The following is a 16,114-nucleotide window of genomic DNA, read 5'->3' on the forward strand; positions in this document are numbered from 1 at the left end:
TTTTTTAGGTTGAATTTTTTTGCGGTGTTTTAATGTTGAAAAACATTCAGGTACATAATTTCAATGCATAAATATTCAGTGCTAGAAATTCAATCAACTTTTTATTTCAACCCCCGATGGCACAGATTTACTTCCATAGAGGGCAGTATAATTTGTTGGATGTTTGGTTCAGATTGATTAAAATTGTTAAAATTCTTTTGCATTGGGAGGCCATTTCAAAATGCTTAGTCGGTAACGTAAAGGTGCTGTCAAGGAAATATAATCGGCTAACTGAATAAAACTTGCATTCTTTAGTAGTTGCTGCATTGTAATTATGTTGTTTTCCCACAAATGGAACTGGATTTATAATTCCAAAAGAATGTAAATGCTGCTTCATATGCGGCTATCACAAAGTATTTTTTTGTTTCCCAGTTTACTGATTTAAAACCCTGATTGTGTTTGTGAACACACCCAAGCCACTAATCTGTACCATCATTTCCTCATGCCTCGGCCCAATGCGAAGTCTAGCTGAGTTCTGATGGACATTTCAAAGAAGTGTGTGTAACGAAGACGACTCAATGCACACATTAGTGGCAAATAACTGGTGTCAATGAAGTGTAGTGTAGTGGAAATGAACACACTCTGTAGTTACTGAAGCTAATCACGTTTGCCAGAAGGCCACGGGCCACTGCATGATTGAGCAGTCATGATGGTATTACCTTGTTTTCAGAGTGTTTAGACTTTAATGGAGAAGCAAAAACATTTCCCTTTTGAGAGAGAAATGCATCTTGAATGTCAATAAGTTCTCTAACGTTTAAGGATGTGATGTAAATGTGTCCATCACCACATGTAACAAGACCCCTAGGAGAGAATTGTTGAGCAGGAAAATGTAAGTGTAGTCCCAGTTAACAATGTTTCTGTGAGTTGTCATTGTTCCAGTCTGCTTGCCCGAGAGCCATTTCGATCACACAATTTCTTACGTGTCAAAGGAAGCAAGCACTTAGATTACAAAGTCAAAATGACTTGCATATGATTGTTTTTTTTGTATGCAAAACAAATACAAACAGGATGTAAGTTACATGTTTTGCAATGATAATGAGATGGTTTAATGGGCGAATTTTGAGCAATGAAAGCAACACGGCACAGTAGACGCTCTGTTGCCATGTGCATGAAACCCAACTTCCGGAGTTGTCCCAGATAACAAACATTGCACAAAGATTGCATCTTTTTTGTCATGTTTGAGCAAAAGTCAGCATTTATCACAACAGAAGTCCAACCTGTGAGGAAAAACAAAGAGCAATGTCATACAGGATTTTACAAGTCAAAAGCAGATGAGGAAATGGAAAACGGAACTCGCGCGCACACACACACACACACACCTTACGAGGCAAGAGAAAATGGCTTGTTTTCATCCGTCACATAGTCTAGTGAAACAATTCTGACTTTATTCCCTGGATACAGTATTTGCCACTTTTACTGTGGATCAATCAATTCTCGTTTTAAAAGAAAAACGCCAATATTTAAGCTTGAGTGGGAGAAGCACATGAACTAATTAAATGTAAAAATGTCACTTCCGAACAGCTCTGTGAAACTCCAGTGGATCCCTCCGTTTTTAAAGGTTTTACTTGTGATGTACGAGAACAATATTGGTTTTGTTTTTATTTACGCTGCAGTTAATAAACAGAAATGCCAATTTTGTCCTGAGGATTGCAAATGTTTACAGTACGGGCACAACATGTTGACAACATACCAGTTTTACTGGAAATAGATGTCAATGTTTTTAAATGTGGTGTATAACTTTTTATTTTACAAAAACAAGAAAGTGAATGATGCAAAAAGCCAGTTTTCATATAGTTTATTCAGAACATATGCAGTCAAGATCCCCAATGGTGAGATAATGTTTCAGCTATTTAGTTTTTGTTTATCTCCCATATTCCCACTTAGCGACATGTCATTGTCAGCAATAGTTCTTTGACTTAATGTGCACGGTTCATCCCACCATGCACCACCCTGTGCTGACCTCTTCTTCCCAGTAAGAATAGTCTCTTCTACTTAGACTCGCCTCGTCTCGCACCATTTAAGGGAGGGAACACAAACCTTTCTGCTCATCTGGTAGTGTTGAATTTGCATTGTTTCAGTTTAGCAGCTTATGTGACCCAGGGCCGGCGCTAGCCATTTGGGTGCCCTAAGCACAAATGCTTGGTGGTGCCCCCCCCAACCAACGAACCAACCAACCACCACCACCACCAAAGGAATAACCATTCAGAATGTCTTAGTTAGGTTCTCTTTATTCCCCAAATAACTTCTAAACATAAATAATTTACATAAACAAACATGAAAAGAAATAAATTATATAAAAGATAAAATTATAAATTATAAATACCAAATACCACCACAATTACTAAAAACACAGATTTGGAACTGAACATTGTAAATGCAGAAAGTATTCAAGTATATAACCGTGTAAGTAATAATGTGCACATTTCTTCAGTAAATAATATACATAAGTACAAATAATAATAATAAAGTGCAAACTGCACAGTAGAATTTACTTTACCATCTCTATAAAAGAGACCATTCTGCTTTCCGATAGAACAATATTACAAACATTTTCACTACCATCAGTTGTCAAAGGCCCTACAGAGGCACACGCCTGCATTTCCTAGCTGCAAAATCAGCTCTCAGGTCATCATATGACAGTTTCTGAGCCACGTCCCCATTGATGCTGATGACAGCCAGACCACTTAAACGTTCCTGCCCCATTGATGAGCGCAGGTACGTTTTGATTAGTTTGAGCTTTGAAAAGCTTCGCTCAGCAGAGGCAACTGTGACAGGGAGAGTCAGTGCAATACAAAGCAATCCATAGATTGGGATATGCCTCTTGAAGCCGATTGTTATGCAAAAACGTAAATGATAACATGAAAAACAAATGATAACAGAAACGGTAACGGTAACAGAAACTTCAGGCGGCCCGCGGACGAGTACCGAATACGACCCACGCCGGTCCGTGCGGACATTATGAGCGCGAGTACATGTGGGCAGCCGGCCACCCGGTGACCGCTAGCAACGGTCCTCACGAGACAAAGTTCGGGGACCCCTGGTTTAAAACATTGTCTTAGCTGAGAGCGACGCGCGAGCATCATCCCGCTGTCTCTTTTTTCCGCCCCCGACTCTTGATGCCTTTTCGAAGCCGTTTCAAAGCTGTCTGCCACATTTGAGATTTGAGGCATAATGGAACAAACCACTGGGAGGTGGGGGGAGGGGGTGGCCGCACAGGAGGTTCCCCTTTTTCTCCACTAATTTGGTCTAGGCCTATTACTTTTTGACTTTGTATTGATTTTGCATATTAGCATGCTTTAGACATATTTTATTTGTTATTTATACTAGTAGCCTACTGTGATGATTTTTCACGTCCCAGATTTGTTGGTGCCCCCCCAGGCACTTGGTGCCCTACGCGCAGCGCGTGATGTGCGTGTGCGGAGCGCCGGCACTGATGTGACCTTCATTACGTCTTTCCTCTTTTGTCCTTGTGTCTCTAGTGATCAGCAGAGAGAGAGCGAGGTGTGCTGTGATTTGTCCTTTACGTCAGGTGCGCCGTCCTTGCGGCAGGCGGTTCTCCGTCTTGGTTCTCTGAGATACTTACTTTTCTTGTGCACCCGGGCGTTTTTTTCTGTTCAGCGAGCAGGACTCTGCAGAGGGAGAGTGAGACGCAGGCTTCCTCGTATGCAATCTGCTTCCGTCAACACTTTCTGCCGGAGCTCGTGCATCAAGAAAGCCTGCTGCAGACCACTGTGTTGTTGGACTTGTACTGAATTTGTACCTCCTGCGTATATATTGTCAGTGAGCATACATCTTTAGGTGTAGCCGTGAATAAGCATAATCGATTCTGGTGCAGCCCATTTGACACTAATCCAGGAGTTTTAATTAGTTGCAGGCTGCTCTGGACCTTATCACCTAGTCTCATTAGTGAGGAGTCCGTGGTGCCCCTGGGCCTCTAATCTGTCTGCTGTCGTACCGCTGAGAATTTTGATCTCCATTAATTCATTTGACACTGCGAACCCTGTGTCAAGCACATAATTATTTCTTGTTCTATATATATATATATATATATATATATATATATATATATATATATGACAGTGAGCAGTAACCTTTGTGGATGGATTATTTTTATTATTAAAAGTTACCTTTTTGTTCATTTGTACACGTGTTTCTCTGTTTGGACTCTCCTTGTTTAGGTGACTTGGGCGGAGCAACAAGTATCGAAACAAAGGAAAAAGAGGGATGTCTTCGAAGAACCGATGGATCCAAAATTCAAAGAACAGTGGTACCTGGTAAGTGGACGATGCTGAATAGAAACTGCACCCAACACTTTTTGGTCCGTGGGACATAATTCTTTGCACACTGGTTGAGCTCTTTATCCACGCAAAGTCAATACACGTAATTACATTTGTTGCTGTGATGTATCCCCCCCAAGTCAAAAGACAAGCTTGTCTAAATCCAATATTACAAAATGCTGTTGTGTGTCTTGTTTGCAGAAAGCAAAGCACAAGTCTAAGTGATTTTGCTTGAAGGTTCCAGCCTGAGCAATAAAATTCACACACAGAGTACTATTGAGCTCTGAATCACATCATTTTTTAAATCTGTAGTTTACTTCAGTCCATATAGCAACAAAGACAAAGTGGAGGGGCAAAAGCAAATTCACCTCCGCTTTTCTCTTGTTCCCCGTTGATTGATTTTTCCGTTTGACTTTTTAGAATGTCACTGATACGTTGTTCTGTTAAAAGTAGCAGTAATTACCCGCTTTTCTGTTCAGCTCCTCTCTATCTTCAATTACTGCGATGATGCTTCCGACTAAAGAAAATTGATGGTGATGAAAATCAGACTTGCATCACCAGTAGAAGTCTGGTTGAATTAATTTGACCAGATATAGTACCCTGCTTTACGGTCACAACAGTTAATTGTATTTGACTGATATTAAAACCTGCCTATGCTAAAGCTGCTGCTCAAGATTATTTTCATTTCCCTTAATCTGCCAATTATTATCTGTATTATTCCTTCCAAAAATCAACAACAAAACAAACTGCCCATCACAATTCATCATAACTAAAACTGATTGTGTCCAAACATTATTGACACGTACTATCATTCATCATGTGACCAAAGAGAGAAGCAGCATACGCTTACATCTGAGGGGTTGGAATCAGAACAGTTGCTGATCATTTCTCTATTGATCAACCAACCTATTTTCACAGCTCTAGAATCCTTACTCGCACATAAGGAAATGACAAACGTGTTACTAAAAATATTACATGAAGTAGTTTTTGCTGCGATTTTTTAATTTGATGCACGCTGTTGTTCTCTTTATTAAAGCGATGCCGAACCTGTGTGAGTGGAAGCAAATTAAATCAATTTCTATTTGAGTCTGTGGGCTTCCCTCGAGGTTGTAAAGCTCATTAATGCAACGAATTTATGAAAACTGGGGCAACACCTTCGCTATTTTAAGATCCGTTCCAGTGTTCGGATCAGTTGAGCGTCTGGAAATGTCCCACGTTAAAAAAAAAAGCAACATGTGACCATGTTAGTTGTTCGCAAACGAAGGACCGTCATTCCGCTGGTGCTATCTGCTCTGCTGCGTCAAGCGCCACACGGTCATATTCGTGTCCGTGTCAGTGAGGAACTGCTGTGCGTGGGAAACAAAAACATCCATTTTGTTATAATGGTTGGGGAAACACTGGAAGTAATGGGATCCAGCCAAGATTTCATGTAGAATCAAAGTGCTCAACTCTCTGCCAGCAGCAAATAAGTGTGAACCTCATTAAAAGTGAACTTGGCTGGTCAGTGTGGGTGGGTTTGTTGGCCCGCTGTCCTTGGCGGACAGATGCAAATGGTCTGCATCTGCTGTTACTATGAATATTTATTTTATCTAAATGATCAAACGTGAAAATCCTAGACAAGCCTCAAAAGCTGTGCCTACTGTGCGCTCCAAGACTTGTGTGCAGGAGAAACGCTGACATTAAGGAAGAAAAGGATTCACTTGATTAGCCGTATTCAGAATGAAACCTTGCACCTAGCCCTCTGATTTCTTATACACTCGACATGTCAGCCACAGAGGGCTTTTTTCCAATTTGAATCAGCATCGCAGATCACAACATTCTGCTTTAACTGATTTTCTTCTTGATGGTTTAACCCTCAATGACTTTACAAGGATGGAGAATAAACCTCATCCTTTGTGATAGATTGAACTTAAAGGGTGTGACATCTAAGAGGAGTGTGTCAGAGGCGCATCACACACATGATATTTAACCGGCAGTACACTTTAAAACCAAGTGCTTTGAACTTGATGAAAGACAGACATGGCTTTTGACCAAAGGTCCAGATGAATGTCAAAAGCTTATCAAAATGCATTTAGGATGATAACTGTAAGCTGTGAACCAGTTCACCAGTGCTTTGCTTAGTATTTATTATAGAGGCTTTCAGAATAGAGAGATCCCAGTCTTCAGAGACTTGTCTTAAATGAGATGGCTTGTGCAGTACTCTCTTCCAAATTTTGTTAACAGTACACTGTTGTCAGCACTCGGGTCTCTATCTTAAGTTATTTGCTTCCTCCATCCTCAGTACAACATCAACCACCGGGACTTGAATGCTAAATCTGCGTGGCAGATGGGCTACACGGGTAAAGGGGTGGTGGTGACCATCCTGGATGATGGAATAGAGAAGAACCATCCTGACTTGATGCAGAACTATGTGAGTATTACTCCTAAATGAGCTCAAACATTGTTTTCCGTTGAGACATGAGGATTCTGATATAGATTTTTAAATTAACCATATTTACGGCATCTTTATTTAGGACCCGGATGCCAGTTACGATGTGAACGATGGAGACCCAGACCCTCAGCCCCGATACACGCAGCTCAATGACAACAGGTACAGGAACATTTTAATTTCCACTCTTCTCTCCGTCTGTTGGCCTGGTCTGAAACCACCCATCTGTGTTTTCTAAATGCCGGCTTCAAAAGGAGGACTATATTGTTCATCTCCATTAATTTGTCACCGACACTTAAAGAGGCCTATTGCTGTGGCTGAAGGCCAGAACCTACAGGCTTTGTCCAAGAGATATAGATTTTTTGCCATTTAGCGGTTATTTTTTGGCAAAAATGGGCACATCCCAAATAGGAATCTTACCCCTAACTCAGTCTGTGGATTCGCTCTGCCTTCACACAGGCACCAGTGGCCTAGAGCCAAAGTAAGTAGACTAAATCTACACATAGATTGAGGTAGTATGTGTACGAAACAGCTTTATTGCATTGGCCTGTGGTTTTAAGCAACTGCTTATGTCTTCTGCAGTGATGTCTTGCAGAGAATTGATTGAATTAAGTTCATCAGCATTAATAAAACAGAGCAAATCTCTTGGCTGTGGAGGCCCTTTGCCTTCATTCCAACCGCCCTTGGACGTCTAACTCTAATTTCTGATTCACGGTAATCTTCTGTTTGTGGGGCACTGGCCTGAGAGACTTTTTTTTTTTTATCCCGAGGCTCACCATGATTACTAGTGATAGGCATGGAAGATTATAGTCTGCCAGAGATGGAAATCAAACGTCCCCAGCTGAGGCAGGGGCCAGGAGCAGGCACCATGAAAATGGAGGCCTGCCGGATAAAGAGCAGCAGAATGTTCTAAACCCACTGTATCTATGCCAATATGGCATTGACTCTAAAGGTTTTATGAAACATAAGCTGTGAAGGCTGATTGTAGTGAGAGTATAATTATTTTCATACTTGAAAAGTGGGCAGAACGCCACAAACACAGTCATCAGTGAAAGTTTTGATAAAAACGGGAACCGTGTAAACAATATGCCGTCGCTTCCTGATTCAGCCCAACGTTTTCAAGATTCTGTGCCAATGCCTCAAACAGTTTTCCCCAACCACCATCAACAAAACCCTAAATGGTGTCATTTCTTGTGGAAGAATGTGGGTGAAGATCCCTCCCGCTCTACAGATCCACCCTCTTTGCCAAGGCACGCTTAAGCTCATCTGGTGGGCTCATGCCCCGGCTAACCTTACTATTGATGTTTCTGTATTTTGGGGGTTTGGTTGCCCCGCTTTCTAACCCTTGCTCCCCTCAAACCTTATCTCCCCTCACCCGGCTCTCTGTGTCTTACTTGTGGCAGGACCAAGGGGGGAGAAGGGGGCATATTTGTGTGCGTTTGTTCCGGTTTCTCTTGCCCCCCAACGGGTTCGTGCAGATGCATGTGTAAACAGCCTGTGGGTGGGAGTGAACATGTGTGAAGCTGTGTAAGACTGTCTGTCCACTGCAGAAAGGCCAACTCTGTTCCCCTACATAAGGCCTTCTTTCTTTCCCAGCATACGGGAAGCAGTGAGGATGGCTCCGTAGCAATGTGGCCATTCGCGCTCATGTTTATCGAAGACTACATGGGATCTAGACTTTCCCAGTTCCATGCCATTAGGATGGTTTCCAGAAAAAGTGCTTTTTCTGGATAAGCCAAACTGGCCAAGAGGCCAGCTCTTTGTTTGGAATATTTTCAAAATCACACTTTTCAACATGCCAAATCAACATGCAGAATTTCATGTTTTTTCATGAATTTCATGTTTTTTTCTTAATGAAGATGTACAGAGAAGAATGAGATGAACTTACCTAAAGACAAGGGCCAGTGCCGATGTACGTATAATAATACGTACACAGTAAATCACAGCGTCCCAGCGATGGATGGAGGGAAAACTGCTGCTGAATTCATTTTTTACTTGACCGTACATTAATCTCAATTAAGTCATCGAAAAAGTAATTGTCACCCAAATCCACAACCACCTTCATTCACACAGTCTCTATGAAAAATTTCAGTCCGGTTTCCGCTCCGGCCATAGCACAGAGACAGCCCTGGTCAGGGTCACAAACGATCTGCTTGTGGCTGCTGACCAGGGCTCATCATCTCTCCTCCTGCTCCTGGACCTCTCAGCCGCCTTTGACACTGTTGACCATGCCATCCTACTTCATCGTCTTCAACACTTCATCGGCATTTCACACACAGCACTTCAGTGGTTCCGGTCCTACCTGACTGATAGAGTTGCGTACGTGGCCCTCGGGGGAGCCAGGTCGAGGCCCCACACTGTTACATGTGGGGTACCTCAGGGTTCGGTTCTCGGCCCTACTCTTTTTTCTATCTATATGCTCCCCTTGGGCCACATCATCAGCAGGCATGGAGTTGCTTTCCACTGCTATGCTGATGATACGCAGCTCTACGTCAGGTTGGACCTCACATCCTCTGCATCATCTCTCTCCACGCTAACTGCCTGCCTTGAGGAGACAAGGGCATGGATGACTGACAACTTTCTCCAGTTAAACAACTCCAAAACCGAAGGTCTCCTCATTGGGACCCCACACCAACTCCGATCTTCCCCCTTGACTGTTTATTCATTCGCTGGCCATGACATCCCACTGACATCCTCTATAACAAACCTGGGGGTTCGATTTGACCCACACCTATCATTTAACACCCACATCCAACATATCTGTAAGACCGCATTCTTTCATCTCCGCAATATTTCAAAACTCCGTCCCTCACTCTCTCTTCCTGATGCAGAGAGGCTGGTTCATGCCTTTGTCTCCTCCAGGCTTGACTACTGTAATTCGCTCCTCATCGGGCTCCCTGGCAGGAGCCTGCAGAGACTGCAGTATATTCAGAACTGTGCTGCTAGGGTCCTGATGAGGGTGCGAAAATCTGAGCACATCACACCCATCCTCCATAAACTTCACTGGCTTCCTGTCAGGTTCAGGATTGACTACAAGATCTGTCTCCTGACCTATCAATGTGTTCACGGCAGCGCACCATTGTACCTTAAAGAACTACTCACTACACATAACCCAACCCGTCATCTCCGCTCCTCCGACAGCCATAAACTCCAGGTACCCATGTCTAAACTCTGCACCATGGGAGACAGGGCCTTCCAGGTGACTGCGCCTCGACTGTGGAATGCCCTCCCCGACCACCTGAGGGCGCCACAGCCTTTAGAAGTTTTTAAAAACAAATTAAAGACCTATTTATTTTTTATTGCTTTCTCTTAGTATAACTGCTTTTAGCTACCTCTGAGTGTGAATATGTACTTTTAATTTTTAATGTCTTTTAATGTTTCTGCTCGTGTAATGCACTTTGAGATGTGTCCTCACATGTAAAGCGCAATATAAATAAAACGTATTATTATTATTATTATTATTATAATCTCTAGACATTCACACACCTCTCTCTAACATGCCCTACAAACACAGCGAGACGGTTTGTCCTCAAGGCCAGATCATTAGGAACCTTACAGAACCATTAACAGACTTAAGAATGAGCAGAGAAAAACAAGTTGTTACCTTTCGGGGTCCAGTGCAACCCAGAGACTAATGAGCAGCAAATGCTACATCCATGGCCTCCAGAGCCTGGATAAAAAAATAAAAAAATAATTAAGCTAATGTGAGAGAGAAAACTAAGTAAACCGAAAATGTTGTTTGCCAAAAGTGCAAGTGGTGGAAGATAATAAGATCAATGCAATGTTGAAGTGCGTATATCACTATCATCGCAATAACAAACCGTATATGATTAATGGTAATGCTTTGCTGTCAATTTAGCTCATGTACATCTTGAAAGTCTTACATAAATTATTTGGATTTATGTTTGATTCTCGTCATGTCCTGTACCCAACCCTCATGAGTTCACAAGACACTAAAGACACAGCTGCAGTGGTCAAATAATTTGGGAATTCTGCAGTCTCTTCTTTTTGTTTCCATGTCCTGGAAGTCGCTAATGTGTCTGTAATTCAAACTGTGGGAGCCATGTTTGGAACTTGTTACATATCGCCTGTCATACGTGGCACCTTAGAGGATGGTTGTTTTCGTAGTGCAAGACAAACTGCAGCAGCAGCAGCACATTGTTTTGATAAGCCCAAAATAAAAAAAAACTTTGCACTGTAGATACAGATCGAGTTTAGCTACATCTGCCCGACAATAGCATGACTCTGTAGTGAGCCTGCAGAGAGGAGGTTTAGGTTTTGCCCAGTGGTCATGGTTCCGTCAGCTGTGAGTATGAATGCTGATTGTGTGGCTGGCCTCAGGTCTGCTGCTGACGTTTCTGTAACACGAGGTCGTCCCAGAGCCTGCATTCGGCCACAGGCCTCGTTCTCGCTGTAATCAGAACAAGTCTTTACGGAAATGTGCTTTTTGTTCAACACAATCTTCTATTGTCATCGTTTCATATGACTACAATGTATATGATGCAAAAGGTGTTTTTAAGTTTATCCGAGACTCTCTTGTTCCTTTTTTTCAAGAAGTGTTTATTCAAGGGTCTGTTTTAAGGGATTAATGAAGGCATCAAAGTTTTAAATGCAAAGCATGTTGTTGTAAGTGTGTTGGGAAGAAAGCTGATTGTGTAAGCAGTACAAGTATGCACTGACAATTTAGTCTTTAGATGGATAGTTTGCATTATTTTGCTAATGTGCCAGGCACATTAATTGACTTTTGCTTCATTGAGTGAAAGCTTGGCTAAAATAGAGCGTTATTCATTGTGTGACAAAAGTTTCATGTTCAGACATGACTGGGGCAACACAATTGTGCGGGTGATCAATCAATTAAATTAGATATTTTATTCATGTAAAACGATATAAAAACAAATCAAATTACATCCAACATATATAACAATACATTTTTCAGATTAAAGACACATAGGCAACTTACCAATTTTTATGTTTTAGCAAGTTTTTGTTTATTTTTAGATTGCCTGTTGCTTGCAAGGGGTGAAAATCGGGTACACCCTTTTAAAGAAAAGACTCTTATGGACACATGTTGTGTGGCCTGCTGTATGTCTTGATTCCTTGACTTGGTCATCACAGCGTTCTTGAGTCCCAAGTCATAAATCGTGGAATGAGATCCGGTACTGGAAGGGAAGTGAGAATCTTTGCAATTAATGCAGAGGATTCAGTTGAGAGTTGAGGCCTCTTTGTTGTCTGGTTAATGAAGTCTGATAGTCCTCCAGTGTGTCATAGAATCTTTGAGTTGGATATTACAGCAGTGATGCTCATCAGTCCGTATGACTTTTTCACAATGCTGTACTTGTAGTAACTTACAGCTCTAGTGGTTTCACTAGAGCACTTAAAGTGATCATCGCCTGCGGTCGAGTCCCTGAACCTCGGGACTGCAGCCTGAATTTGAGCTTTTAGGTTTTGAAAGCAAATTTGGTAAATTTGGTAAAACAAAAGCAGTGTATCTTAAAAGGATTAACTGATAAATTAATTAGTCGATTTTCATCACAGGTATAAGAAAAAAGCAACAGACTTCAGTATCACAATGTTATGTTTTGTAAAACTTTATTCTCAAAAACACTTCATTTAAATTGACAGTTGATATGCAACAATTTATGTCAGATAGTGGCTCACAGATTGATCAATAAGAAGTGCAATTTCCGTACTTATATATCGAAGTGAAACAACCTGTATCCTGAAATGTGGCAGATTATTTGCCATCTACAGCCCTAGTTTTGATAATGGTTGTATGTCTACTCGTATCCGTTTAAAGAAATTCTCGTGAAAAACATGATTATGAAAGTAGTTCTTGGTTAACCACATTCAGAAACCGAGATCTTTACATCCTGCAACAGCATTTGCATGCAATGAATCAACCGTTTAATGAATGTGTCAAAAGAAGATTTGGAAAAGGCCTCCGTTAAACACTGGAGGTAAAAGCCTGTGGCTGCTCGGCCTCCCATCACAGACGCCTGAGCTGCTGCTTATCATCTGCTGCGTCTCAAACACGGATGCTTGAGGACAGACGGCTCCCAAAGTAAACAGGCCAGCACTTCCAGGAATGTTAAGATAAGGCTCTGTGGAAAATCACCCTGATGACATTTCGGTGTGTCTGTGTGTTTACTTTGCTGTCTATAAAGTTTCTTTTATTAGCATGCTGGGGCCGGCTCTGACTCCACCTGACTGAAGTCAAGGGACTCTTTAAAGACGTGGTGCCAGTCTTGACTGTGGCATTGACATTAACCTCCACCCTCTCAGCTCATCAGTGCGTCTCAAGTGATGTCAAGGGGCTACAGATTAAATACAATTCTGACTTCCCGTCATTAAACCTATATTGTTAATGAAAGCTTTAGTCTTCACTGTTATTAGAAATAGTTTATTAAATAAGGGTCATGAGCTCTGGGACTTCCAAACTCTTTATTGTAAACCTTTTGAACGGCATTTTAAAGAAGGCAATGCATGCATTATTAATAACCATTAGTAGCACTTTTGGCTGGCTTCCGTCTATATCCTGACAGCAGATGAAGCCTAATTTGTCTGGAGTATGTCTGCTGCTGAAGTAATGTTTTGATTCTTGTTTTTTGTAGTGCCCGCAGTGCCCTAATGGAAGCCTGCTGGCATAGATGGTTCCTTCAGTTGTGAAAATCCAGTGTTTCTGTGGTTTCCTCATGTGGCACAGTGTTGCCCTGGTTCCAGCATTCCTGTCTGGGAATGGCTGCACTCCTGTGGGGGATTGCGCCATTATTTGAAAGGCGTATCCATCTGGCAGACCTGGGGAATGCACCTGACTGGAATGCTATGACCAGTCCCTCTGTACCGGCTTCATGGATCTTTCTCTGCGGTGCCTGGAGCTATGTGTTACAACAGAGGCTCAGGCTCAATGAAAGGGCCATTGTGAAAATGGCTAATCTAATTCAAAATTTCCTCCCATGTGTGACAGTAGTATCTATAAGTGTGGCAGTAGCAGCAATCTTTTTTCCCTTTTCCTAGGACTTGATTCTGGCCTAGAGACATTTCACGGGAACACAATAAGATATAGTGTACAAGGGTCCCCAATCAATGACTGGATGTTACTTTTTGACAAATGGGACTGTAAATTAGTAAATTGAACTCGCCATTTTCTTGCCCCTTATCTGTCTTGTTGTCCATTGTCTTGCTGTCCGTTGCTATGCACCAACCGCCATGTCTAATTCCTTGTATGTCGAAAATATTTTGGCAATAAATGTTCCTGATTCTTGAAATGTATTTAAAGGACTCAAAGCCCAAAACCTGTCTCCAGCTGGAGGGAGCAGAAACTCTCACAAGCAGCTGTTACTACCTAGATGTTTGTTTATTTATACATATTTACAATACCAAGGTGTTCATAGAAGTGTGTATATTGTATATATGTTGATGATTATCAGTAGCTTCTTTAAACATATCTCTCACTTTCTCACTCTTTTTCTCCAGACATGGAACACGATGTGCAGGCGAAGTAGCAGCAGCAGCCAACAATGGGATCTGCGGAGTAGGTGTAGCCTACAATGCCAAGATTGGAGGTATGGTCAAATAAAACATGTGGATGATTGAGTCGATTTCACAAGGGCAAACGCTGGGTTCTTCTCAGATTCCTTCTTTGACAGGCAGAAATGTTGAATTACTTGTTCTGCAGTGCCAGGGTTATTTTCAGCCCATTTCCCAGACACAACATGCCATGTGGAATTTACTGCTTCCATGAAGTGAATTGACTGCATTGGTTTTCCATGAAGTGACGGTATTGAAAAAGCCCAGCAGAATGCTGTGTCTGAAATGACGCCGCTCCATAACATTGTGCAATCTGTTTTAAATCATTGTTGAAATATATTAATCCCAGCTGGTGTGACACCAAATGGCGGATTTAACTCTCTGATATGTTCCAGTATCCCCAAACAAAATGTACCTAACAAAGTGCACGGCAAAGGTATTTAGAGACATTCCTTTAAAAAGTGACTGCAGTACTACAAACACTGTTTTTAGTTTGCTAAAAGCAAAACACCCACTTCAAGTTCTGTTTTGAAGGCATGTCAGACTAGTCAGAGCATCAGAATACATTCCTTTTAATAAAAGGATCTTGTTGACAGTCGATGTTGATGTCTCTGCTGCTAGTTTTTCCACTTCTCTTTTTCCGTCTCGTTGTTTTGTTCGATTGACATAAAGTTGCTACCCATATGTGAAAGTTTAATGCTTTTTATCTTTTTTAATTGAATATTTCATAGTTTCAGACAAAACAAGCATTTTAAAATACATTACCACTCTCCAAACTAGATTTTTTTGGATAAATGATTAATCACTTAAAGGAATAGTCCTGAGGACTTGAAGTGAGGCTGTATCAGACCCTTATCTTTAGTCAGTCTATTACCTGGCTTTGTGAAACCTTCACTTTTGACTTTTTAAATAATGTGCTAAATGTCATAGTAGCCATTTGTCCTTATAAAGGTTAAGACTTTGACTGCAGTTCCACAATTAATGGCAATATGAAAACCAACCGTTAGACTGTGACTCGCGGACAGAAATCTGCTAATTTATGAGAAGATACGACATATGGGAGTGGGAAAATATTGTGATTTGTTTGTTCTAAAAATGTTGCCCTCTGATGGGTTGTTTGGTTGCTGTCTACAGGGAGGGAGTTGTTTTTGTAGTTACTGTACTCACTATAAAAACTATTTTAATGACATTTTATTTTAGCTTTTTAAAGCCTCCTGCCTACTTCAAGCTCCTCAAAGTAGAACCCTGTCTGAAAAGAGCCATAACTCTTTATAATATCCAGATGGCCAGCAAGAATATACCACATGGCATCAGCATCTCTATTGTAACGAGTGGGCTGTGTGTGAGCGGGTAGGCGGAGCAGGAGGTGGTACAGCGCTGGTAAAACCTTCCTTTTTAACCAGACCCATGGATCTTTTCGCCCAGAAGCTTTGGTATCGCTCTTGTCCATCTCTTAAGTTAGTGAAATTTAGTTATTTAAAATGATTTCTTTACAAAGTATGAACTATATTTAATATAAAATGGAAATTTCCTTAATTCTCATATACAAGCAAAGCATAACTGTCCCTTTGCTTGTATATGAGAATTAAGGAAACAACTGTCACTTATATTTTATGAACAAGCCGTAAATGCTTTATTTGAGCTTCATTAGGAGAGTTAACGAGCGACTCATCACACTGGACTGTGCATGTACATAAAAATTGTTTCCACATTGATGCATTTACTGCCCTGGTGTCTAGATTTTGGGATGGTTGAATTTATAAGATGTTGACTGGAAATACTTCAGCCTCCTCTGCGAATCACATGCCCCACTCACAGAAGTGCAGGCTGCCATGGAAACACT

General features: G+C 41.4%; 1 protein-coding gene across 3 annotated transcripts in view; it reads left to right on the plus strand.

Moving 5' to 3' along the window:
* Nucleotides 1-16,114, plus strand: part of furina (furin (paired basic amino acid cleaving enzyme) a) — a 60,052-nt gene that overhangs the window by 30,988 nt on the left and 12,950 nt on the right. For all 3 annotated transcript variants that reach the window (XM_037456708.2, XM_037456707.2, XM_037456706.2), the window contains exons 4-7: nt 4,218-4,313; nt 6,598-6,726; nt 6,830-6,906; nt 14,218-14,306. In XM_037456708.2, the coding sequence (XP_037312605.2) occupies nt 4,218-4,313; nt 6,598-6,726; nt 6,830-6,906; nt 14,218-14,306 (391 nt within the window). The remainder of the gene's footprint in view (nt 1-4,217; nt 4,314-6,597; nt 6,727-6,829; nt 6,907-14,217; nt 14,307-16,114) is intronic.

This window comes from Pungitius pungitius, chromosome 4 (genome assembly GCF_949316345.1).
Source record: "Pungitius pungitius chromosome 4, fPunPun2.1, whole genome shotgun sequence".
NCBI lineage: Eukaryota > Metazoa > Chordata > Actinopteri > Perciformes > Gasterosteidae > Pungitius > Pungitius pungitius.